The sequence below is a fragment of the Meles meles genome, chromosome 1 (genome assembly GCF_922984935.1).
Source record: "Meles meles chromosome 1, mMelMel3.1 paternal haplotype, whole genome shotgun sequence".
Classification (NCBI taxonomy): Eukaryota; Metazoa; Chordata; class Mammalia; order Carnivora; family Mustelidae; genus Meles; species Meles meles.
The window spans coordinates 117038914-117066348 of record NC_060066.1 but is presented as its reverse complement, the minus strand read 5'-3'; the positions used below and the strand labels follow the sequence as shown (position 1 = coordinate 117066348).

General features: G+C 44.2%; 1 protein-coding gene across 3 annotated transcripts in view; it reads right to left on the bottom strand.

Moving 5' to 3' along the window:
• The window catches only part of TSPAN2 (tetraspanin 2), a 62202-nt gene that overhangs the window by 11688 nt on the left and 23079 nt on the right, over positions 1 to 27435 (bottom strand). For 2 of the 3 annotated variants that reach the window (XM_045984634.1, XM_045984710.1), the window contains exons 3-6: positions 18843 to 18940; positions 15975 to 16049; positions 14606 to 14704; positions 13327 to 13398 (exon numbers count right to left, since the gene is read on the bottom strand). In XM_045984634.1, coding sequence (XP_045840590.1) covers positions 13327 to 13398; positions 14606 to 14704; positions 15975 to 16049; positions 18843 to 18940 — 344 coding nt within the window. Of the gene's footprint in view, positions 1 to 11390; positions 11720 to 13326; positions 13399 to 14605; positions 14705 to 15974; positions 16050 to 18842; positions 18941 to 27435 lie in introns of those variants that run through there. The other variant, XM_045984804.1, reaches the window with a different exon arrangement.

Sequence of the window (27435 nt, the reverse complement as noted above, 5' to 3'; positions counted from 1 at the left end):
CTCTCTTTTGACATCCATTTGTATGCTGAATATTTCCCTGTCCCCTCACTTTCAATATGCAGGTGTCTTTAGGTCTAAAATGAGCCTCTTGCAGGCAGCATATAGTTGGGTCTTGTTTTTTTAATCCATCTGTCACTCTGCTTTTTGATTGGAGCATTTAGTCTATTTACATTCAAGATAATTATTGATAGATGTGTATTTACTGTCATTTTATTATTTGTTTTGTGGTTCTTTGTGAAGATTTTCTCTGAAACCTTGTCTTATGGTATGCTGTTTTTCTTTAGTGATATATTTAGCTTTCTCTTTATTCTTTGCATATTTATTAGTGGTTTTTGATAGATGGTTACCATTAGGTTTGTACAGAACCTCTTCAGCATATAGCAGTCTATACTAAATTGGTGGTTGTTTAAGTTTGAACTGATTGTTTTTTCTTCTCCTTCCATGTTTTTATATGTTATTATTTTATTATATTTTATATCCTTTTTTTCTGTGAGTTGCTGGACTGATTTTTTTTACAGAAATATTCATTTTTATTCCTTTTGTATATCCTACCTCTATGGTATCAATATTGGTCTCTCTATATCACTCAAAGAGTGCCTGTTAATATTTTTGGAAGAGCTGGTTCGGAGGTCATGAACTCCTGTTTTTGTGAGGTGCCCCCCCACCCCAGGAAACTCCTTATCTCTCTTATTCTAAATGATACAGTATTTTTTCCTGGATAGAGTGTTCTTGGCTGAAGATTTTTCCCCATTCAGCACTTGGATTATTTCATGCCATTCTCTTCTGTCTTGGAAGGTTTCTGCTGGAAAATCTCCTGCTAGCCTTATGTGTTTTCTCTTGTACTGACTTCTATTGCCTTGCTTTAAAATTTTTTTATCACTATATTTTGCCAATTTAGTTACAATATGTCTTGGTGTGGATCTGTTTTTGTTGATTTTGATGGGAGTTGTCTGTGTCTCTTAGATCTGGATATCTGTGTCCCTTCCCAGATTGGGGAAGTTTTCTGCTATTATTTCTTCAAATGAATTTTCTGCCCTTTTCTCTCTTCTTCTTCTGGGACTCTATTATAGGAATGGCATGATATTTGAGGGGGTCATTCAATTCCCTGAGTCTATTCTCATTTTGCATAATTCTTTTCTCTTTTATTCAGCTTTCCATTACTGTCCATTACTCTGTTTTCTAGGTCACTAATTCATTCCTCTGCTTCTTTCATCCTGCTGTTCATTCCCTCAAGCATGTTTCTCATTTTGTTTATGGAGTCCTTTATCTCTGCTCTATTTTTCCTTATCTCTGTGCTAAGGGTCTCACTCAGGTCTTCCACTCTTTTCTCAAGTCCAGTGAGTATCCTTATGATTATTGCTTTAAACATGCCACTAGGCATGTTACTTATAACTGTTTTGCTTAGATCTCCAGATGTGGCCTTGTCCTGTTATTTCATTTGAGATAAATTTCTGTCTCCCCATTTTGTCTGCCTCTCTCTGTCTGTTTCTGTGTGTTAAGAAAGTCAGCTGTGTCTTCTGTTCTTGAAACTGCTCTTTTATTAAAAAGAGCAGGCACTTCAGAAGAGTATGCCATGTATGTTGCTTATGCTGTTATTGTGTTTGAGTCACTTTTCCTTTCCATGCAATCATCGGCACTGACTTTCTGCCTGTTGTGTGTTGTGCTTGCTCTCTGTGGTGTTTGGGACCCAGGGAAGCCAGCTCTGAGTATGCATGCATGCCACGGAAATTCAGAGCAGGGTTAACAGTGTTAGCAAAATTTGCATCAGGCCACGAGTCCTATGTTAGACCTCTGAAGCATTGTGGGAGTTGGGGGCTATGTGCCAGGGCAGCCAGGAGTATGAGGCTGGGCTTAGTATGCAGTTGTGACTTAGCACATGACAGCGGCTAGGGACACTCAGCTCGATATGGTGCAGCAGTTGAGCACTTAGAGGCTGGGTAGTAGTGTGGGCAGCTATAACAAAATTTGCCCAGAGCCAAGGTTAGCAGGCTTGGAATGGGTGAGTCCTCAAGAGATCTTGTGCTCATGGTGCACTGCTAGAAGGTTAGGTAGCAAGTATCTGTGCAGTCCTGCTTTATGCAGGGTACTCTGGTTTTATGCTGGAGGGTGAGAGAGGAAAATGGCACCTGCCAGCTCCTTTATTTTCAAAGTCACCCAACAGCATATGTCTTGCTTTACCCCACTCATTCTACCTGGAATACCCTTCTCTTTTGTTTGCTAAACTCCAATTCATCCTTTAAAACTCATCCTAAAAATAACATCAGGGGAAAGGATTTCTGGAAAGATGGCAGAGTACGATGTTCCTAAGCTCACTTCCTCCCACGGACACACCTAGATAACAGCTACATCAGGGCAACCAACTCAGAAAACCTGAAGACTAGCACAACAGACTTTCCACAGTTAATCATAGAGAGAAGTTTACCTTGAAAAGAGTAGGGAGGGCAGAGATGCATTTGGGATGGTTAGTCTTAACTACAAGCAGGAGGGGTAACGCAAGCACAGAGAATGGAGAGAGACAGACCCCATAACATACATTCCAGACACAGGGGACTGGCACTGGGAAGATAAGTCCCAATAACATTTGGCTTTGAAAACCAGAAGGGTTTAACTTTGAGAGTTTTTTTTTTTTTTTAAACAATCAGTGGGGTTTAAGACCAGGAACTTTAAAAAGCAGCATGCTCTGGGGTGCCTGGGTGGGTCAGTGGGTTGGGCCGCTGCCTTTGGCTCAGGTCATGATCTCGGGGTCCTGGGATCGAGTCCCGCATTGGGCTCTCTGCTCAGCAGGGAGCCTGCTTCCCTCTCTCTCTCTCTGCCTGCCTCTCTATCTACTTGTGATCTCTCTCTGTCAAATAAATAAATAAACTCTTAAAAAAAAAAAAAAAAGCAGCATGCTCTGCTCTAGGAGAGCCAGAGGGTGCTAGGAAAGTGAGTCACTATTCTTAAAGAGCCCGCATAGCAAACAGGCCTACTGAGATACAGCACAGAAGCAGCAGTTTGAAAAGTACCTGGGATATATGGGAAGGAGATTTATTTACATCTCAGAACATGAGCTGGAGGGGCAGAGATCTTTAGGAGACTTTTCCAAGAACAGATTCCTGGTGGGCACCATTTCTCTCCCCTCTGCTCCCTAGCCTAAATACTTAGATACCTATGTACCTGCAAGATCCAGTGAGAACACTTGCCATCCAGTTTGCTAACAGCACATTGCCTGCCTCCGTGTTCTCGGGATCTGGGTCCACCCCATCCAATTAGCTCCACTTGGCAGGAGTCCCTCCAGAGTGGCTCCTGCCATATCTCAAGCTGCAATCAGCCCAGGCAGGGATGCCGACACTCCAAAGTAACTCCTGCCATGAGAAGGGGGGAAGATAACCATACACACCATTTCTACTATAGTCCCAGTAGCCAAATCTTTATAACTGGCTGTTGAGAGAGAGAAAGAGCTCTGCCAACCAGTGCATATGTAGCTCCACTAGACAGACTGGGGGCAGACATCTGATCTCATTACTGGCCCTGTCCACCAACAAAAACCTCCTGAGGACCTCACAGGAAGAGAGCCCTATAGTTCATGGTCACTGAAGCATCAGCAGATGGATTGGGAACAGACATCTGGTCTAACTACAGGCCTCACCCACAAATGAAAGTCTTTTAGGGGATAAGGCAGACATAGTGCTCTGCAGTTTGGTATGATCACAGCTGCAGTAGATGAGATGAGGGAAGACATCTGGTTTGACTGCTGACACTGCCCAACAATAAGCCCACTGTGGTCCCAGACTGGTCCTGTAACAACACAGGGAGCAAATCCTGCCTACCATAGGCAAAGTGGGCCACTGCAGTCATCTGGACTGAAGATAAAGAAGGCTCAGCCAGAATAGTAGGACCTATGTACCCCACATGGAAGACATTTCTGAAGCTCCTGGTCCTGGTGAACAGGGTACATTGCACTGTGGGGGCACCACAGTCCTTATAGGTCACTACTTTAAAAGTCAGGAGATGTAATTGACTTTTCTGGTACATAGATACAAACACAAATATTTAGACACCATTCGGAGAAGATGTCCTAAATAAAAGAAGAGGACAAAAACACAGCAAAAGAATGAACTGAAATGTAGATAAGCAATATTCCTGATAAAGAATTCAAAGCAATGGCTATATTCACTGGACTGGAGAAAAGAGTGGAGGATCTCACTGAAATCTTCAACAAAGAGAAAAATAAAAAAAGGACTAATCAAAGATGAAGAACTCAATAACCAAAATTAAAAATACACTAGAGGGAATCAATAGTAGATAGAAGAAACAGAAAAATGGATCAGGGAGCTGGAAAACAGGGTAATGGAATGCAATCATGCTGAATAGCAAAAAGAAAAAAAGAACAATAAAAAATGAGAATAGGTTAAGGGAATTCAATGACATCATCAAGCATAATAAAATTCACATTATAAGAATACCAGAGAAGAAGAGAGAAAAGGGTGAAGAACATTTATTTGAAGAAATAATAGCTGAAAACTTCCCTAATCTGGGGAAACAAACAGGTCCAGGCAGCACTGAGAGCATCTGACAAGGTGAACCCATGGAGATACACACCAAAACACATAATAATTAAAATGGCAAAAATAGTGATAGAGAATTTTAATTGCACTACTGGGTATTCACCCTAAAGATACAAATGTAGTGATCTGAAGGGGCATGTGCACCCAAATGTTTATAGCAGCAATGTCCACAATAACCAAATGATGGAAAGAGCCTGGATGTCCATCAACAGATGAATGGATAAAGAAGATGTGGTATATATACACAATGGAATAAAATGCAGCCATCAAAACCCCCAAATCTTGCCATTTGCAATGATGTGGAGAGGATGGAAGTAGAGGGTATTATGCTAAGTGAAATAAGACAATTATCATATGATCTCTCTGACATGAGGAATTTGAGAGGCAGGGCGGGGGATCATTGGGGGTAAGGAGGGAAAAAAAATCAAACAAGATGGGACCAGGGAGGGAGACAAACCATAAGAGACTCTTAATCTCAGGAAACAAACTGAGGTTTCCTGGGGGGTGGGGTGGGAGGGATAGGGTGGCTGGGTGATGGACACTGGGGAGAGTATGTGCTATGGTGAGTGCTATGAAAAGTGTAAGACTGATGATTCACAGATCTGTACCCCTGGGGCAAATAATACATTATATGTTATGAGACTGAGGTTTTAATCCACTGGGCCACCCAGGCACCCCAATACAGTATATGTTAATAATAAAAAAAAAGAATTTTAAAAACAGCATGAGAAAAGTAAAGTTACATAGAAAGGAAACCCCATAAGATTACGAGCTGATTTTTCAGCAGAGACACTGCAGGCCAGAAGGGAGAGGCATGAACATTTCAAAGCGATGAAAGGAAAAAAACCTGCAACCAAGGCTGTCAGCCATCAACCAAGGCTACCATTCAGAAGGAGAGAAAAAGAGTTTCCCAGATAAACAAAAGTTAAAGGAGTTCATCACCACTAAACTAGACTTACAAGGAACATTAAAAGGAGTTTTGTAAGTGGAATGAAAGGCCATAAATAGGAGTAAGAAAATTATGAAAGGCAAAAAATTTAACATGTAAATACAAACATAATAAAAGTTGTAGATTAGGGGCGCCTGGGTGGCTCAGTGGGTTAAGCCTCTGCCTTCGGCTCAGGTCATGATCCCAGGGTCCTGGAATCGAGTCCTGCTTTGGCCTCTTTGCTTGGTGAGGAGCCTGCTTCCCCCTCTTTCTCTGTCTGCCTCTCTGCCTACTTGTTATCTCTGTCTGTCAAATAAATAAATATTTTTTAAAAAGCAGTAGATTAATCACTTATAAAAGTAGTACAAAGAATAAAGCACAAAAGCAGAAAAATCAATTTTATCTATAAAAATCAAAGAATTCACAAAATAAAAGAATGTAAAATGTGACATCATATAAATGTGGAGAAGGGAAAGTGAAAATTTAGTGCTTTTAGAATGGGTTCAAACTTAAGTGACCACCAGCTTAATATAGACTGCTATATGCACAAGATGTTATATGAACTTAATGGTAACCACAAATCAAAAACCTGTAATAATATGCAGAAAATAAAGAGAAAGGAATTAAATTATGAAAGAAAATCATCAAATCACAAAGGAAGAGAACAAAAAGGAAAAGAGAACAGAGATGAGCTACAGAATAACCACAAAACAAGTAACAAAATTGCAATAAGTACATGCCTATCAATAATGACTTTGAATGTAAAGGAACTAAATGCTTGAATCAAAAGACACTGGGTGACCAAATGGATATAAAAACAAGACCGATCTACATTTTGTCTAAAATAGACCCATTTCAGGCTTAAAAACACATGCAGATTGAACATAAAGGGGTAGAAAAAACTTTACCATGCAAATGGAAGCAAAAAAAGCTGGGATAACGATACTTAGACAAAATAGACTTTAAAACAAAGACTATAATAAGAGACAAAAGAAAGTCACTACATAATGATAAAGGGAACAATCCAACAAGAGGATACAACAATTATAAACATTTATGCATTCAACAAGGGAACACCCAAATACATAAAGCAACCATTCACACACATAAAGGAAGAAATTGATCTACAGTAAGAGTAAGGGACTTTAACACCATACTTACATCAATGGATAGATCATCCAGGCTGAAAATCAACAAGGAAACGGTGGCTTTGAATGATACATTGGACCACATGGACCTAACGGAGATATTCAGAACATTCCATCCAATAAGAATGGAATATGCATTCTTTTCAAGTGCACATGGAACATTCTCCATAACAGGTCATATGTTAGGCCACAAGACACATCTCAATAAATTCAAAAAGACTGAAATCGTACATATTTTCTGAGTACAATGGTATGAAACCAGAAAAAAATCACAAGGAAAAATCTGGGAAGAACACAAATACATGGAGGCCAAATAACATGCTAGTAAACAAGGAATGAGTCAACCAAGAAATCAAAGAGAAAATGAAATACATGGAGACAAATGAAAATGATTACACAACATTCTAAAAATCTTTGGGATGCAGCAAAAGCTTTTCTAAAGGCAAAGAATATAACAATACATGCCTACCTCAAGAAGCAAAAAAAGTCTCAGACAACCTAAACTTGCACAAAAGGAGCTAGAAAAAAGAAAACAAACAAAGCCCAAAGCCAGTGGAAAGAAGGAAATAATGAACATTAGAACAGAAATAAATGAAATAGAGACTAAAAAGGCAGTAGAACAGATCATGAAAACAGGAGATAGTTCTTGATAAAGATCAATAAAATTGATAAATTTTTAGCTAGACTCATCAAAAAAGGCAGAGCAAGAACTCAAATAAATAAAATCAGTAACAAAGGGAAGAAAAAACAATATCACAGAAATATGAAAGATTATAAAAGAATAAGAAAAATTTTATACAAACAAATTGGACAACCTAGAAGAAATGGACAAATTCCTAGAAACATATAACCTACCACAACTGAATCAGGAAGAAATGAAAAATTTGAATGGATTGAATACTAGCAATGAAATTAAATCAGTAATTTAAAAATCCCAATGAATAAAAGTACAGGACCAGATGGCTTCTCAAGTGAATTCTACCTCTTATTTAAAGAAGAGTTAATACCTATTCTTATTTTATTTTTTTAGTATCTCCCCGCCCCCCCCCCCCTTTTTTTAGAGAGAAAGAGAGCCTGTGTGAGTTGGGGGACAGGCAGAGGAAGAAAGAGAGAATCTTAAGTAGACTCCATGCTCAGCACAGAGCCTGATGCAGGGCTTGATCACAGGACCCTGAGATCATGATCTGAGCCAAAATTAAGAGTTGGATGCTTAATTGACTGAGCTACCAGGTTCCCTGAGTTAACACCTATTCTCAAATTATTCCAAAAAAGTAGAAGAGGAAAGAAAGCTTCCAAATTCATTCTATGAGGTCAGCATTACCCTGATACAAAAAACCAGACAGAGACATTACAAAATAAGAGAACTACAGGCCAATGTCTCTGTTGAACAAAGATGCAAAAATCCTCAAAATACTGGCAAACCAAATCCAACAATACATTAAAAAATTCATTGACCATGATCAAGTGGGATTTATTTTTGGTATGCAAGGCTGGTTCAATATTCACAACTCAATCAATATATCACATCAACAAAAGAAAGGTTTTACCATATGGTCACCTCAATAGATGTAGAAAAAGCATTTTAACAAGGTACAACATCCATTCATGATAAAAACCCTCAGCAAAGTAGGTGTAGAGGGAACATACATCAACCTTATAAAGGCCACATATGACATGTCCACAGCTGAAATTATACTTAAGGGTGAAAAACTGAGAGCTTTTCCTCTAAGATCAGGAACAAGATAAGGATATCCACTCTTACAATTTTTTTTCTTTTTTCTTTTTTCTTACTCTTACCACTTTTATTCAACATAGCATTGGAAGTCTAGCCACAGCAATCAGGCAACAAAAAGAAATAAAAGGCATCTAAACAGGTAGGGGAGAAATAAAACTTTCACTCTTTGCAGATGACACGATACTATACATACAACACCCTAAAAACTCCATCAGAAAAGTACTAGATAGATAAATAAGTTCAGTAAGGTCACAGCATACAAAAATCTGTATATAGAAATCTGTTGCATTTCTATACACTAATAGTGAAGTAGCAGAATGAGAAATTAAGAAAACAATCCTATTTACCTTTGCACTGAGAATAATAAAATACTTAAGAATAAACTTAGCCAAGGAGGTAAAAGATCTGTACTCTGAAAGCTATAAAGCACTGATGAAAGAAATTGAAGATGATACAAAGACATTCACTGCTCACAGACTGGAAGAACAAATATTGTTAAAATGTCCATATTACCCAAAGCAATCTACATATTTAATGCAATCCCTATCAAAATACACAATATTTTTCACAGAATGAGAACAAATAATCCTAAAATTTCTATGGAACCACACAAAACCCCAAATAGTCAAAGATATCTTGAGTAATAGGAACAAAGCCAGAGAAAAACCAGTACCAGATTTCAAGGTATACTACAAAGATGCAATAATCAAAACAGTATGGTACTGACACAAAAAAAGACACAGAGATCAATGAGACAGAATAGAGTCCAAAAATAAACCCATGCTTTAAAAAAAAATTTTTTTTTTATTTGACAGAGAGAGAGGGATCACCAGTAGGCAGAGGGGCAGAGAGAGAGAGAGAGAGAGAGAGAGGGGAAAGCAGGCTTTCCGCTGAGCAGAGAGCCCGATGCGGGGCTCGATCTCAGGACCCTGAGATCTTGACCTGAGCCAAAGGCAGAGGCCTAACCCACTGAGCCACCCAGGCACCCCAAACCCATGCTTTTATGATCAACTCATCTATGCCAAAGGAGGCAAGAGAATATGCAATGGGGAAAAGATGGTCTCTTTAATAAACAGTGCTGAGAAAACTGGACCACTTTTTTACTTTATACACAAAAAAAACCCCTCAAAATTGTTTAAAGACCTAAATGTGAGACCTGTAAAAATAAATTCCTAGAAGAAAACATGAGCAGTAATCCCTTTGACACTGGCTAGAGAAACGTTTTTCTAGATAGGTCTCTTGAGGCACGGGAAACAAGCAGAAATAAACTATTGGGACTATATCAAAATAAAAAGCTTCTGCACAGCAAAGGAAACAATCAACAAAATGAAAAGACAACCTATGAATGGGAGAACACAATTACAAATGGTGTATCTGATGAGGAGTTAATATCCAAAAATATCTAAAGAACTGGTAGAACTCCACACCAAAAATCCAAATAATCCATTTAAAGAATGGGCAGAGGCCTTGAATAGACATTTCTCCAAAGAAGGCATTGGAATGACCAACAGACACACAGAAAGATGCTCAGCATTGCTCAGCATCAGGGAAATGCAATTGAAAACCACAATGAAATACTACCTCACATCTGTGAGAATGGTTAAAATAAAAAACACAAGAAACAAGTGATGATGATGTGGAGAAAAAGAACCCTTGTGCACTGCTGGTGGAAATGCAAGCTGGTGAAGCCACTATGGAGAACAGAATGGAGGTTCTTCAAAATACTCAAAATCGAAATACCATATGACCCAACAACTCCACTATTGGGTATTTACCCAATGAAAAACACTTTAATTTGAAAAGATATATGGCACCCCTATGTTCATTGCAGCATTATTTATAAAAGTGAAGATATGGAAGCAAACCAAATGTTTATCAATAGACAAATGGATAAACAAGTAGTATATATACACAATGGAATATTACTCAGCCATAAAAAAGAAAGCAATCTTGCCGTTTGCAACAACATGGATGGGCCTACGGTGTAATGTTGAGTGAAGCAGAGAAACACAGAAAGACTAATGCCATATATTTTCACTCATATGTGCAAATTAAGAAATAAAACAGATGAGCAAACAAAGGGGAAAAAAGACAAAAAACAGACTCTTAGATACAGAGAACAAACTGATGGTTGCCAGTGGGGAGGTGGGTGGGGGATTGGGTGAAATAGATGAAGAGTATTAAGGAGTTGCTTGTGATGGGCACTGAGTAATGTACAGAAGTATTGAACATTGAGGTACAGATGGCCCTTCTTTTCAGTACATCTGTATCTTTGGTGTAAATACCCAGTAGTGCAATTACAGGGTCATAGGGTAGCTCTATTTTTTTTTTTTTAAGGTTTATTTATTTGACAGATAGAGACCACAAGTAGGCAGAGAGGCAGGCAGAGAGAGAGAGAGGAGGAAGCAGGCTCCCAGCCAAGCAGAGAGCCTGATGCGCGGCTCGATCCCAGGACCCTGGGATCATGACCTGAGCTGAAGGCAGAGGCTTTAACCCGCTGAGCCACCCAGGCGCCCCTCTATTTTTAATTTTTTGAGGAATCCCACACTTTTTTCCAAGTGGCTGCACCAATTTGCATTCCCACCAATGTTCATAGCAGCAATGTCCACAATAGGCAACCTGTGGAAAAAGCAGCGATGCCCTTTAGACGAATGGATAAAGATGATGTGGTCCATGTGTATATAATGGAATACTACTCAGCCATCAGAAAGGATAAATACCCAACTTTTGTATCAACATGGACAGGACTGGAGGAGATTATGCTGAGTGAAATGAGTCAAGCAGAGAGAGTCAATTATCATATCGTTACACTTACTTGTGGAGCATAAGGAATAATACGGAGGATATTCAGAGAAGGAGAGAAGTGAGTTGGGGGAAATTAGAGGGGAAGATGAACCATGAAAGACTGTGGACTCTGAGAAACAAACTGAGGATTTTAGAGGGGAGAGAGGTGGGGGGATAATGAAGCTGGTGGTGGGTACTGAGGAGGGCACGTCTTGCACGGATCACTGGGTGTGGTTCACAAACAATGAATCTTGGAACACTGCATCAAAAACTTATCATATATTTTATGGTCACTAACATAGCACAATAAAAAAATGGTAAACTTTATTAAATGTATTTTACCACATGTAAAAAAAAAGTAATATATTAAAAAATAAAAAAAGTATTGAATCGTTATACACCTGAAACAAATTTAACACTGTATGTCAATGACATTTGAACAACAAAAAAAATGAATCACATCGGGAGGGCCTCCCGCAACCCTTCAGATCACGTGCCCCCTGTTGAGTCTGTGGTGCTCCTCTCATGTAGCCTTACTCATGCACTGCTGGGTGGTGGAGCTGGCTCCATTGTGGGCCTGTCCAGCAGATGGGGAGAACTGTGAGGGCAGTGGCTCTGCCTTATTCACACTATCCTACTCACAGGGAGTCAGTAAGTGTCCAATGCCTGACTCACGACACAAGCTGGAGCTCCTGTCTCCTCAGTGCCTTCATAGCTGCATGCCCAGAGCATCCATGTCATTGTCCCCATATTCTCATACCACCCCCCATTACCTCCCACGTTATGTCTGTTCTTTCCCAGACCTCTTCCCTGAAACTGCAGAGCAAACACCATTAACGATCTCCTAAGACCAAATCCAACAGGTTATTTCCGGCCTTCATTTCTTTGTCTTCTTCCCAGCATTGGACTCTATGGACAAACCATCTCCGCCTTCACTGCCCCGGCCCCACTGTCTTTGGACTCACAGTCTTCTGACTTCTAGTCCTCTGCTTACCCCTTAAATGGCAGGGTTGTCAGCCCACCTCTATATTATTCCACACAGCCCCCCTGGGTGTTCCTTTCCACTGCTATGGCTTCGGCTACCACCGCCATGCTGGGATCCCTACACCCATCTTGAGCTCAGATTATGTGTAATTCCCACAGTCACCTAAAGAGCAAACTTGACCCAAACTGCCCCAGGATCTGCTCCTCTCCCTATATTCACCTCTTGTGGAAAGCAGAGCCTCCACCCACCCATTCTGCCCAAACAGAAGTCTGAAGTCTTAATTTCCTCCCCTTGACTCCCCCTCACATGCAAGAGGCCTGTGGATTCCACCCCTGAACATCTCTGAATCTGCTTCCTCTCCCTTCCCACTGCCTGTCACTTGCATCAGCTCCTCATCCTCTCCTTCCAGGGTGTGCACAAGTGCCACTGAAGTGGCCTCCCTGCATCACTCTCCAACCTTCTATCTGTCACACTTGGCAGCCTGAGTACTGTTTCTACAACTCAAAACTGACCATGTTAATCCTCTGCTAAAAGCAACACCTTTCCCAAACTTCCAGGTGTACAATTAGGCCTCTGTCTACCTCCCCAAGCATGTCCCTTACCATGCCCTCCAGAGTCCCTATTTTCCTGGAGTTCCACTTGGCTGCACCTCTGTTCCTGCTGCTTTTGGTCTGGGATGACCATCCCTTGTCAAAATGCAGCTCGAGGATTCCAATCTCTGTGAAGCTTTCCTAATGCTCCTGTCTGCACTGTACTCTGTACAGACCAGGCACAGAAATTTCTCCCTTGACTAGACTTTGAGGCCTTTTGAGGACGCAAGAGCCATGTTCTTCATCTTGGAGTTCTCAGAAACAGGCAGAGTGCCTGACACATAGCACTTAACAAATGAAGCATTTATCAGTAATGCCACAGGGAGGTCTTGCGCGACATTCTCAGGGTACATACCCTTGGACCTGGCAAGTTTAAGTAACGCCATAGCATTTGCACCATTATGGACAAGGCAGCATACCACCATTTCCCAGGGACCAGGAGACTGGGATTCAGCATTGCTTCCTACTCTATGCAGAACAGAGCTGAGGCACAGAAGTCACTGGGAGAGGGCCTCCTAGATCACACCCATCAACCCCACCACCACCGCCGCCTCCGGCTAGAACCATCTTACAGGAGAGTAGGACAGGGACCCTGGCAGAGAAGCTTACCTTGGGCCCTAGAAGCTCCTTTGGGCATGTGGGTTGGACCTGTTCAGAGCTTTCCTTTCCACAGCACTGAAACTGGAGAGTCAGAAAAGAGTTTTTAGGGCAGAGGAGGGAGAAGTGGGAGCTACAAGTCTGGGCATCACTGCTGAGGACCAGGGGACTGAGGCAGCAAAGCAGCTATGGGGCCCAGTCAGAGCAACCCAAGCTGCCATTTCTAGAAAGATGGTGAAGAATCACATAATCATGCTAGCAAAACAGGGAAAGGAATTCCGTCAAGTTTTCTGAATTTTACATTGGGAAGTCACTCAAGGCAACCCAAGCAAAGCAAGAAGCCAATGGATGATATCTGTGTAAACTGCTGTTTTTTAGACAGGTATTGGGTTTTTAGATTCTTTTTTTTCAGCCTGGGAGTAATTTAATCTACTGAGTGGCTGAAGTTTTATGAGCTTCAGGAAGGGCTCATTAGCTGGGGACAGTCTGGGACAGAGAGGAAAAGTGACCACAGCAAATAAACCCTGGAGACTGAAAGGCAGGACCTGAAGTCTGGTCAGCAAACAGGTGTCCTGTCTTACAGCTGGCCCTTCAAGGACAAAGGAGAGTGTGTGCAGCTTGATGTCTCCGGGGCAGCTGAGGCTGAGCAGGAGAAATGGTTGGTACTTCCAGTGACGAACAAGAATGGGGCTACGTGAAAGCACCTGGCCCAGGAGTTCATAGCTACTTCTGCATATTGCAGGGAAAGGTTAAGACTAGGGCCTGGCCCTTCTCCCCTGTACCTCCTCCTTGGTTGCCTGTGTCAGCCCTCAGCACTGCACTGACAGCACAGTCCCATGGAACGTTCCAGGATAAAGGGAGCATGGCTGTCTCTGTGCCCTTTCATTTTACAAATGGGGAGCTGAGCGATTATTAGGGAGACAAGGAACGTGCTTAAGTGGCAGACCTGCAGCTAGAAATGAGCTTCTCTGACTTGAAGGTCATGGCTGTTTCTGTTATACCACTATGCTGCCTTTTGAGAGACCTTGGTATTTAATTGGGCAGCTTTCTGGGTGTTCTTATTTGTGCTCTTTTGTCTCTCTGGGGCACATTTCCTGACTTCCTCTTGTGAACCCTCTGTGCTAGGCCTCTTCCTCTTCTAGGTTCTACACAGAATGCCAACTGTGTCTCCCGAGAGGACTGAAATACAGTGCTCCAGCTTCATTTCACCAAATTTATTCTGATCCAGGTGAAGAGAGAGCATCTGGCTAATGAATGATCTTTAGAAGAGATGAGAAGTAAAGTTACTTACTGTTGAGTGGAAAGTAATGAGAGTCCCATTTCCCCTTTCCCTGTCTTTCAGGTAATCATTATAAGCCTCTTCATACATGGTTTGAACATGTCGTATAGCCTAAAAAACCAAGGGGACAGCGAGTGGAAGAAGTTTCAAACATTCTCCTTTCATCAAGGAAAACCCCCCATTCCATACCCTTGGAAAATATAGCCTTTCCCTATGTTTATCTGTATTTAAAGACAATGCTACATATATGGGATAAATTACAGACTCTGGAGTTTCTCAGACACTTTTGGAGATGGAACGATAGACTAACCAAGAACAGCTTTCATAGACTAGCATATTTCTTAGAGTGGAGGTTTTCAAACCTAAATGGACATTGGCATCCATCAGCTCCCAGGCTCCTGGGACCCCAGGGCATTCTGACATACAACCAGAGTGGGGACTTACGTGTTCTTGGTACCCTATTTGTTAGAAGTACTCAAGTCTATCCATGACATGGTTTGAAAAATGTTCATGACCAAGGAAAACTGGTTCAGCATACAAATATCATATGAAACTCAGAGAATGTTTTTTTCTGGTTATAACAGCATTTGATCTGGTGTCCCTAGTGATCTCAAAAAGTCCTAAGATCCAATTCCTCCAACCTATAGATAGAACTGGTTACTTTAGAAATATTCTAAAGGAGGTAATATTTACTTATTCTACATGTTTACCATTTTTTAAGAAAAATCCAAAGTTTGTACACACAATACTGATAGCACATGAATTTATGTGAAATGCAGTAAACTTAAGATTCCATTCTTCCTCCTTTTCATGCTCTTCTTTCCCACAGAGTGTCCCTTCTAAAAAGGCTACTTCCTCTATGGCCTCTGTGGGTTCTCTTGATAACGTATTTTGGATACCTATAGTTTGAGCACCAATTTAAATAAACTGGCTTTCCTAGCACACAGCAAGTCAGACTTTAGACTTTGAGGATGATGTGCCCTCTTTTCAGGCCAAACCCGATGGACAAATGATAATCTAACAAGGGGTAAAAATACATGTCTCTCTCCATCCCTTTTTCTCATGTGTGCAATCTACCTGCTTCCCTATTACAAATGAGATCATCTTAAACTAGAGATCCTTTAAAAGAAATCATAGACTCTTTTACAGATCTAATGAACTATCATCTTCTCAGAAAAATGTGTGCAAATAAATGTATGCATACTTATACATACAATATGCACAGGTCTGCACAATACATGTAGGTTAAAAAGTTCTGTGTAAAGGATATCTGTGGGGATTATTTAGTTTTTCAGTATCATTGTGGGTGAAATATTCTCATAGTTTTTGTCAAACAGAAACACTTTAACCATCATAAAAAGAAATTGAAATTTCTACTTACTACACCCTTGCCTATAAAAGCAAATACTCCAGTGGTTACTTCAGCAGCAAATATCACCAGGAGGCAGGTGAAGAACTGTAGAGGAGAGAAAATACTCACTTCATTAACTCAATACCTTTTCAATTTATTTGGCCTCTTTAATGCTAGTTCCACTTGAAAAAAAAAAAAAACATTAGGCGAGATTATTAGTTTGAATTGATCTGGTAGGAAGCATCTACTGTCATTCCCCTGTTCAGTTTTTTCATTCATTCATTTACTCATTAATTCATTCAGCAATTGTTCATTAAATAGCTACTCTGCACCAGGCACTGTCCTTGGCACTGGGTATACAGTGGTGATAAGACATGATCCCTACGTCTCTGCTATCGTGGACCTTCTATTAGAAAAAAGGGATGAGGGGCGCCTGGGTGGCTCAGTGGATTAAGCCTCTGCCTTCGGCTCAGGTCATGATCTCAGGGTCCTGGGATCGAGCCCCACATCAGGCTCTCTGCTCAGCAGGGAGTCTGCTTTCTCCTCTCTCTCTGCCTGCCTCTCTGCCTTCTTGTGATCTCTCTGTCAAATAAATAAATAAAATCTTTAAAAAAAAAAAAAAAAGAAAAAAGGGATGAATACTCGCCATTTGCATCAACATGGACGGGACTGGAGGAGATTATGCTGAGTGAAATAAGTCAAGCAGAGAGAGTCAATTATCATATGGTTTCACTTATATGTGGAACATAAGCAATAGAGCAGAGGACCACAGGGGAAGGGAGGGCAAACGGGGAAGAAATCAGAGAGGGAGACACACCATGAGAGACTCTGGACTCTGGGAACCAAAGTGAGGGGATGGGGGGATGGGGTAACAGTGATGGGTATTAAGGAGGGCATGTGTGGTGATGAGAACAGGGTGTTACGTGCAACTAATGAATCATGGACCACTACATCAAAAACTAATGATGTATTATATGGTGGCTAACTAAACATGATGATAAAAAAGAAAATGTGAAGTATGATAAATGAGTAAGGCAATAAAAAAGTGAGTTAGATAATTTCAGGTAGTGATAAAGAAATCCCACCACTTACATCAGGGAAATACAAATCAAAATCACAGTGAGATGCCATCTCATGCCAGTCAGAATGGCTAAAATTAACAAGTCAGGAAACGACAGATGTTGGTGAGGATGTGGAGGAAGGGGAACCCTCCTACACTGCTGGTGGGAATGCAAGCTGGTGCAGCCACTCTGGAAAACGGCATGGAAGTTCCTCAAAAAGTTGAAAATAGAGCTACTCTATGACTCAGCAATCGCACTACTGTGTATTTACCCTAAAGATAAAAATGTAGTGATCTCAAGGGGCATATGCACCTGAATGTTTGTACCAGCAATGTCCACAATAGTCAAATTATGGAAAAAGCCCAGATGTCCTTTGACAGATGAATGGATAAAGAAGAGGTGGTATATATATATATATACAATGGGATACTATGCAGCCACCAAAAAAACCCCCCAAATCCTGCCATTTGCAACAATGCGGATTGAACTAGAAGGTATTATGATAAGAGAAATAAATAGTCAGAGAAAGACAATTATCATATGATCTCTCTGATATGAGGAATTTGAGAGGCAGGGCTGGGGTTCGTGAGGGGAAGGGAGGGAAAAATGAAACAAAATGGGACCAGGAAGGGAGACAGACCATAAGAGACTCTTAATCTCAGGAAACAAACTGAGGGTTGTTGGGGGTGTGGGGAGGGATAGGGTGGCTGAGTGATGGACATTGGGGAAGGTGTGTGCTAATGATGAGTGCTGTGAATTGTGTAGGACTGATGATTCACAGACCTGTACCCCTGAGGCAAATAATACAATATATGTTAATAAAAAATAAATTTTTAAAAAAAGAAGGAAAAAGAATTCCTGTTACTTAGAACAGTGCCTGGCACCTAGGCAGTCAATGAAATCTTGATGAATGAAAGAGATTCCATAAAGATATAAAACAAAGCCAGGACATAGGAAGTGACTGGTGGGGTCTAGGCTTGGGGAAGGTGTGGTCCAGACTCTGCGGACCGTAAGGCTTCTCTGGGGAGTGGGAGTGTTGGTGAGGGGCAGCCTCCTGGACAGATTTCTGTTCTGCTCTCTTGGGTCTGCTCTGTGTTCAGTGATAAATGACAGGGAGCTCAGCAACACGGGAAAGACAGGAAGAATGGAGGATGGAGGAGATGAGTTAGAGATTTTACCCTGCAAGAGATCAGAAGCCGAAGCCACAGTTAAAAATCAAAGATTGCAACAAGAAGGAGAGACTGCCCCTATAATTGCTGTTTCTGATTCCTCATGGAGAAAGACAAAATCTTTCTCTCTTCCGGCCCCTCTTCCTTCTCCTTGTTTCCCTAGGGTCACTCTGGCATTGGATGTAGAGCAGTAACTGAAATTCATTCTTTTCTTTTCTTTCTTTTTTCTTTCTCGCTCTCTCTCTCTCTTTTTTTTTTTAAAGACAGAGCCTGCTTATTAAAATAAACCACAAGAGGGATGTTCGATGTTACTGATCTCAAACAGCAATTCTTTTCTTATAGTTCACAACACTTCCCTACCTACAGGAACCTTGGCTGCCTCCCTCACTGTGAAATAATTTTGAAAGAGCAATCATAATTACCCCTTACAAATATTAGGCACTTTTCCTCCCCAAACGTCTTTATGCCAGTGACATCATTTTTTTTTTCATACTTTCCATATGAGGCGGGGACAAAGATAATATTATTCTTAAGGAAGAAATGGAGAAACGGAGACTCAGGGAAGAGGGAGTGAGTGCCAAGGTCTCAGTAAGTCCAGGAGCTGATGCTGGAGGCCAGATCTGGGGGCCCCCTTCAGACCAGTTCCCTCCCCCCAACGCCCTACTTACAGATCCAAGCACACACTGCGACTCCCGCATGGCTCCGCAGCACCCGAAGAAGCCCACGGCCATCATCAGGGCCCCTGCTCCAACCAGCACGTACAGCCCTGCAGGGAAGAGTCAAAGGAGTGGCTGACCCTCAGCCTACTGGCTGCTCAGCAGCTCCAGGGGTCAGCTCCCGGTCGGGCTCTGCGGCGTGTCTTCTGCTGCTGCTGCTAATGTGCTGGGAGACACCTGTTGAAAGCACCTGCCAGAACCTGCGCAGGGATCCTGAGAGGCAGGGGCTCGGTTACCCCCAGGGGACAGAGAAAGCTGGTACTTATCCAGGTGAAGGGACTTCCTCACCCTCGCTTGAACAGCAAGGATGGGAAAGCTCTTCTGTCTGATTCCCACAGCACATATGCTCTTAACCACCTTCACACGTCCTCTCCCTGCAGCCCCCCAACCATGCCAGGCACTTTACCTTTCAGGTCTCTACCACCCCTGTCAAGTGGTCATTACTATCATTTGCATGAAATTGAGGCAGTTGGGCCCAGGGGTGGTCAGGACCAGTGCCAGAGGCAGGGCACAAACCCACACCTCCCTAGGAGCCCCTTGGGCTCTCATGGCACTCAAGAATTCATGGCTGTCACCATCTGTGATGGCCAGGAGGACAAAGTGTCTGGGAGGGCTGATGGACTGTCCAGATGGGAGAACATGGACACAGCGGGGCAGAAGAGGGAGGGTTTGGTTATGGAGAGGGGCCGGAGGACACAGCAATAAGGCCATAAATTTTGTGAGAATCACACACTTTATTTAGAGGGCATCACCATGTACGCTGAGCACATGGGTAGTTGCAATGTTCTAAGAAAACAGCCAAGAGAGGAGGCAACAAGGTAACACACACCAAATACTGTTACTAATACAATATTAGCTCCATTTATGAAGGGCTTACTTTTTCTGGGCACGGCAACTGGCACAGATTTATTAATTTAATCTTTGTGAGGCAAAGTACCATTATTATATCCATTTTCTAGAGAAACTAGGCCCCCCAAATTTAAGGGATTTGCCCAAGTTCATAGAGCTGCGATAAAAATACCCATCTGCTTCTAAAGCCATCACCACTACCTAACCTGCCCCACCTGTCCAGCACCAACCGCAGCCTTCATTTGGATGCTAATTTCCCTTACTACTGAAGGCAAGCCAAAGGAACCATTGCTCACAGAGAAAGAAAAGGACAGAAATGTTCTTGTTCTGAGAGAAATAAGGCCAAGCCCTTTCGTATTTCCTTTTCTGATCCAGAGATAAGTTAGCACACAATGGAGGCCTGGTGCTGGACTTGCTTAGAATAATGCTAATTGTCTCTGTTTTATTTTTTGCATTTTAGTCCTATGAGTCACCTGGAAACCCCTCCCATTCTCTGAAAGGGTGGGGAGCCAGCCTTCTGCTTCTGTGGAGGAGGCCTGAGCGCGCCCGCTGGGTGTCTCCGGGGGCCCCTCTGGGTACTGCCGGTGGTTTGTGGGCAGATCTCTTAGGTCCCTGACACAGACAGGGTGGCAGGCCAGGCTGCTGTGCTTCCTGTCTTCCCCAGGCTGTTGTCAGGGCCTCCGGGCTGGGGAAGCCCTGAGGTGTCTGCCTGCGTGGGGCAAGTGTTCCTCTGTCTCTCTCCTCTGCTGGCTTTGCCCCTTCCTCCCCTTTCCCTTTCACTAGAAAAGGGATTTCGTGTGGAATGGATGCGGTCATGAGAGAAATGACACCATATTAAAAACAGGCTAATGTTGGCTCTGCTGCCTCAACACCTTATTGCTTCAAACATTTTCTTTTTCTAAGCTCTCTCATTTCCATCATCTCACTGGCTTCACGAACAAGCCCATTAGATGAGGCAAGGGTTCTATTTCGGGTTTGTTAGTGGGGTCAGGCCCAGAGACCTGACTCCTGTCCTGTTCGACCAGGAAGCAGGGGCACCACCTTATTTCGTCCCCTCACAAAGGGTCACAAGCATGGGCTGCCGTAGTATATTGATTTCCCTCTACAGATTCTGCTCCAAGTGACAGTCGAGGGCCCGGGCCCCCCTGGAGCCTTTTGTAGCCTGGGCTCCGGCCACAGGGGAATTCACCGGGACCTGACCCGGCCTGCTCTTTTCCATTTGGTGCTTTTGCAGGTTCTTGTATTTGAATTTCTCTGTATCTGAAGTCCACCAACAAACCTTATTGACCCGATCTAGAATATGCCCAGCACAAGACAGAATTCTTGATCAGCCTGGCTGTCTGCCACTGCCCATCTTTGCCGGGAAATACATACTAGGAATACATCTCAACAGACCTTCACGAAGCTGCCACAGATCTGGGCTCTCTCAGGGTTGGGCAGATGAGTGCGTGGCCGCACTCCTGAGAAGGGGCTCCAGGGAGTTCCGAATGCAGGAAACAGGGCTGCTCCTGGGTAGGCTGGGGTGCGGTGGACACAGGCACGGGGGCTGAGGACACCATTGTACCCCACTGTAGACAAGCGCACTCAGCCCCTCCGGCAACAATCCTTGTCCTTCTAAAATAATGACACCCCCCCCCCCCCCGCACCAAGAAAATCTGCTTATTTGTATAATAGGCCATTCTTAGGCTCTCGGAATCCTAGAGCTCAGAGCAAAAACACCGTGGGACTGACCCAGCAGCTCCAGTCCTGAGGCTCTCCCCAGCAACCAAAAAGCCTTGTCTGCAATAACTCATTTTTAAATGCCCCCCCCCCCCCCCGTTTCCAGGACTGGGTAGTGGCGCGGTCATCCATTTCCGTGACTTTCTGGAGGCAGATGGTTTTACAGACCCGGCTAATGACCATTTTCATCCAAGAATACATTTTCTCTGCCTTGGTGCCACACCCCCTCCCTCCCAGCTGGCCCTGGCTGCACAGAGTTACATCTGTTAGTGGAGTGCGGGATGGGACTTAGCTGATGGGGAAGGTAGAGACTTGAGCTCTACGTGAACAACAGCTTCGGTTATGGAGTACTGTTGTGTGGAGCTGAACACGGACAAGTCATGGAGTCATTCAGCCCTGGGGTGACAACTGCCATTTCCTGGCACCTCAGTCTGCTCTGTGCAGTAGCCGCACTATGCACCCAATGGGCACTGGCCCGGGAACCGGCCCCCACGCCATCAACCCTTCTCTCCTTCTGACTGCACGGCCTCTAAACCACTCACTCCTTGGTCTTTCCTCCCTGTATCCTCGCGTGGAGTCATGCGTCCTCCCTCTATCGAGGAACACGGTAACCTCCCTACATAAAAATACTAAAGCCCTGCTTTATTTATTTATTTTATTTAATTTAAAGGTCCTGCTTGTAAGTGTGCTCTTCTCCCGCCTCACCTGGCGCGATGGGGTCTGTGGCTTATTAGTAGTCACATCTCACAGCTGGGGAATCTGAGACACGGAGAATTGAAGGCATTTGCCAGAGGGACTGCCCAGCTCATGAGGGGCAAGCCTGGAACCGAGCTAGGGAGTCTGCGGCAAAGTGCACGGTCTGACCCCCCTGGTACAATTCCAGCAGGAACGCAGGACAAAGGGGACTCTCAGCTAAAAGCTGTTCACTTTGCAATTTATAAATGTCAAGAGGGTGGGGGCCTGTAGAGTCTCTAAGGCATGATGTCTGGGTCTTCCTCTGAAAATACAGGGCTGGGAGCTAGAAATCCAGGCCTGTCAGCTGACCTTCAGGTATGGTTATCTGCGATATGGAAATAATAATCTCACTTGTAAAAACGCTTTGGAGAGGGGCGCCTGGGTGGCTCAGCGGGTTAAAGCCTCTGCCTTCGGCTCAGGTCATGATCCCGGGGTGCTGGGATCGAGCCCCGCATCGGGCTCTCTGCTTAGCTGGGAGCCTGCTTCCTCCTCTCTCTCTGCCTGCCTCTCTGCCTACTTGTAATCTCTATCTGTCAAATAAATAAATCTTTAAAAAAAAACAAAAAAACGCTTTGGAGAAACTGTCTCAACCAGGTAAGCTACAGCACCTCTCTTCTGAAGCCACCATGACTCTCGGGAACAGCTGAAAACCAAGAAGTAACAAAATATGATTGGAGTGATTTGGAGTTTTGAATAAAGCAAGTCAGCTCCTCAGCGTTCAGCCCTGGAACACTTTTCCTTACACATAATGTTACACACAATCGAAACCAGGCTCCCTGACTCTGAATTCAACAGGGAGAGACAGCTACGGGTCAGCCTGGGACCCTGGAGAGCCAAAGGGCTGCTGTCTGTGTGGGCAGCCCCTCTGTGGAAAAACTTGCCAATGTCCTTGGCTCACAAACACGACTTCATGTGCCCTAGCATGAGTGCCCCATCCAGGCTTCTTCTTCTTCTTTTTTAAAAAGATTTATTTATTTATTTGACAGACAGAGATTACAAGTAGGCAGAGAGGCAGGCAGAGAGGGAGAGAGGAGGAAGCAGGCTCGCCACTGAGCAGAGAGCCTGATGCGGGGCTCGAGCCCACCAGGACCCTAAGATCATGACCTAAGCTGAAGGCAGAGGCTTTAAACCACTGAGCCACCCAGGTGCACCCCCCATCCAGGCTTCTGAGGCCCGGGAGGCCAGTGCCCTACTCAGCACTCCTGGAAAAGGCCCCCTGTGCTGTCTGCCCCTCTAGGAGGCCGCCGTGGAGAGGGACTGTAACAGGAGGTCCGAGGGGCAGGTTAGTGGAGTTTGCATGCCAGGGGGCAGGGGAGCCTCCCCCTGGAGTTTGTGGAGAGAGACCACAGTGGAAAGAGTGCAGGAAACCCCAAGTTATCCCAGCAGTTCCTCTCTTTCAGGCTTTCTGTTCTCCACGTTGGCACTCCAGGGACACCGATATCCTGCCCCAACCTCCACACTTTGGCCAGAACTCAGAGAACCTTGAGAAGGGGGGGCAGGGGGCAGCCCTCAGGGCTCAGGGCTCCAGTCTGGATCTCTCCATCCTGTCCCCAGCTGTGACGTCAAGGTAGATCTTCATCACAGGAAGGGAACCTCTCTCCATCACAAGGAAGAAGCAAGGATCCCAGACAGGAAAGCATCCTCCCCCCCACAAGGACGGAGAGAAAGTTCTCCTACAAGGCCTGGCAATCATCTGCCCAGAAACAGGGAGCTAGGCCCCGTGCGTTCCGGAGGTCTCTCTCAGAGAGGGGCCTCTAGGCTGTGAGGCTCTTTCTTTAAAAGCCACTTGAACGTGCCCCGCCTGGTCACCAACACTCTTTAACAAAGGGGTGATAAGGGTTTTGTGGGCTGATTGCTCTGGCACTAATTCTGAAAAGAAAACACCCAGCTTAGTGACCGCCACTCTGTGGCATGAAGTGAGATTTTCCAAAACCTGTGCCTGCTTCTTTTTTAAAGTCCTATTACCTCACACCGTTTGCTCTGTAAGTCCATAAATGGTGTCCTGGTGTATTTTTCTTCTCGTTTTATTGCCAGAGAGCAGGTATCTTTCCTATTTGGGTAATTATTTATTGAGGAAAGAAGTATCGATTTCTGCAAACATGTATATGGCTCCAATTATAGTCTAAGAAATACCTGAAGTAGAGAGGAGGTCTCTGACTTCCCAGGACTGTTTATTGTTGTCACCATGTAGGTAAACAGAACAAGCACAGGCCGAGCCATCAGCAGACCTGGGTAGTGGGCTGAGCCCCGCCAGGAAGAGCTGGAAAACCACCGCTGACTGCCAGCCTCCCGTTTCTTCTCCCCCGTTCTGTTTCCTTATTCTACCTGGTGCTAAGATTCCTGAGAACACATTTCCCTGAACTCTGAGCACTGACCATGAGCATCTTCACCACCAGCCACTCAAGGGCAGACCCAGGGAGGGGAGGTGTGGCTGAGCAAGAAGAGCTAAGGGTGGGTGAACTCACATCCACGCCCCAGGCCACCAAGAACACGATAGAAGGACTCAGGTCCTGCCGTATGGACTGTTGTTTTCCCCAGCCAGCATTCACTTCCTCGTCATCTCTGTGAGAGAAACCAACCTTCTCTGCTCAGTCGCTGTGGACTTTGACCGTGAAGGCAAACGTGAAGCCCAGACTTTGGCCAGCAAGCCCATCCCAATGACCGGTGTGGGAACAGGCCCTGGACCCGAGACCGCTAGCAAGACTGACGCTCGGGATTTTAGTCAGAGCAGCTGGAATGAAAGCAGGAGGTCCCTCCGTTGCTAGGGTTACTAGGGAGCTGGCACCTGGGGCTGGGAGCGGCCATGTTGTCACGTCTTGAGGAAAACTGCCTGAGAACGGAGCCAAAGGGAAGCAGAGGGAAGACATGGGTATAGGCGGGACTCCGACCCCATCACTTGCACGAATCTTGGACTTTTCGGTTTGGCGAGTCAAGAAATTTCTGTTGTGCTCAAGACAGCCTGCATCAACTTTCTGTGACTTGCAACTAAAAAAGTTCTGACAGATATGTCAATAAAGATATGACATTTCTTGCATCATGGGCCGCTTATATTGCTTCGGTTTAGATTAGTGAATAGGAATGTCCGCACGGAACAGGTCCCCCTCCTACGAACCCAGGAATCTCCTGAATTGACAAACACTCCATTCTGATTTTTGCCATGTTAGTGGTTAAATACCAACATAGGGGAAAGTTCACTCTTACCTGTGGGAGTCTGCTTAGCTTCTTGGGCTTATAAAATCATGAAAAAGGTTTTCTTACCTTGGACCCAAATCGACACGTGTGAAACTGCTGGTCAGCCCCCTGTGGGACCAGGCGGACAGAGGCTGCTCCCCATGCTGCACCTCAGGTCCACACACTGTACCCCCTCTGAGCGGGAGCCCTTCCTTCCACAACTCAGGTTCCCACTGAGGCTCAGGAATGATTCCTGTTAGGCTTGACTCTTCTCTCGCTGATATCTTTGATCATTTTGATTCCTTCTGTCCCTGACTTTAATATGGTTTAATAATAATGTTTAATAACGTTTCTTGTCTTTCTAATTCTTTCTTCACAGTTCCTACTGTTGACAAGCACCACGGTGAAGCCATTCTGTCTGAGTCACCTAGCATGTTCTTTCCTGTCTCCCCTCTCATTCCACTGCTGCCAGAATAATCTCTTTAAAAATGCAGCCCCGGGCGCCTGGGTGGCTCAGTGGGTTAAGCCGCTGCCTTCGGCTCAGGTCATGATCTCAGGGTCCTGGGATCGAGTCCCGCATCGGGCTCTCTGCTCGGCAGGGAGCCTGCTTCCCTCTCTCTCTCTCTGCCTGCCTCTCTGCCTACTTGTGATCTCTCTCTCTCTCTCTCTCTCTGTCAAATAAATAAATAAAATCTTTAAAAAAAAAAAAAAGACATTTAAAAATGCAGCCCCAATCATCCCTCCCCCCAAACCCTGAATTATCCCTCTGTTGCTTTACCAAATGAAAAAGCATTGACATTCAGGGCCCTGTGTGTTTGTCCTCTCTCTCCCTTGCTCTTCTAATCCTACCTCCCACCTTGCCCCAATCTGTTCCACTCCACCCAGAGTCCTCTGCCCAGCCTGGGCTTGCTGATCACGGTCCCGTGGATGTGCCTGGTGTGGTCTTTGCCCCACAATTTCCACTGTCCTTGTTTGTCTTCCACTCATTGATGACAGCTGGTCTTTAAAACCGAAATCAGATTCTTGCCTTACTGGTTTAGAATGACCCTTGATGCACCCACAGCAAATACCACTTAGCTGGCATTTAGTTACACGCTCGTTTCCATTAGAATTTAAATTGTTAACTCTGTGAGTTTTTTCAAATAGATCGCAAAGATACATGGGAGCCAGTACAGTGTTCTTATCCTCTTTTGTGTGATTCGGGAGCCCAGGACTATAGATGCTGGCTGACGTAGCCATGAATAGATTATACGTTTTCCTAAATGAAGGAGCCTATGAAAAAAGAGGGAAAGACTAGAAGGGCCCCTGCTTCAATGCATAACGATGTTTGCATAAACCCAAATACTTGATGAAATCCCCAGATTAAAAACACCATGAAAAGATTTTTAGATAGTCAGGTGTTTACCCTCATGGAAAGGAAGACAGCCTTTCTTACCTGTTTTTCAGGGAACCCAGCTCTTCACAGGTTTTTAGAAATGATGTTTCTTTACTGCTGCCCCAAATTCCCAGTTCAGGCTTAGGAATTACATGATAGGGATTTACATCTTTCAACCTCACTCTTGGGGGTCGTGAGGGGATAAGTGGCTTGGTTTTAGGTGGTTAGTTTTTGACAAACCACTTGAAGGAGAATGTCTGCCTCTAAGGGAGTGGGGGGCGGGGATGCTGTCTCTCGTTTTGGTTCTAATGAAGGAAGACCCTTCCCTCCCCAACCACCTGAGGGCACAACTGCCGCTTCTGAGGGCAAGTCTTGAGAGTCCTACCTGGGGAACTGGAGATAAATTTGGTTCCAGTGCAGAGCCCGCAGCACATGAGGAGAAGACAAACTGAAGGCTGATACCCTGAACCCCTCCATGCCTGAACTGCAGGAGCAAAAGATTCCCACCGTTTTATGGAGACTGACATCGCGTTGGGACATAAATAACTGGTGAATTCAGAGTAGGGAGAGAAAATAATGTTCACCCTGAGGATCAGCTGTAAGTGGTCGGAGGAGCTAGGTTAGGAGGAAGCCCCTAAAAGAGTATCCTGAACGATAAGCTCTCTCTTCCTCAGGCTAAAGAAATGACGGGCTGCT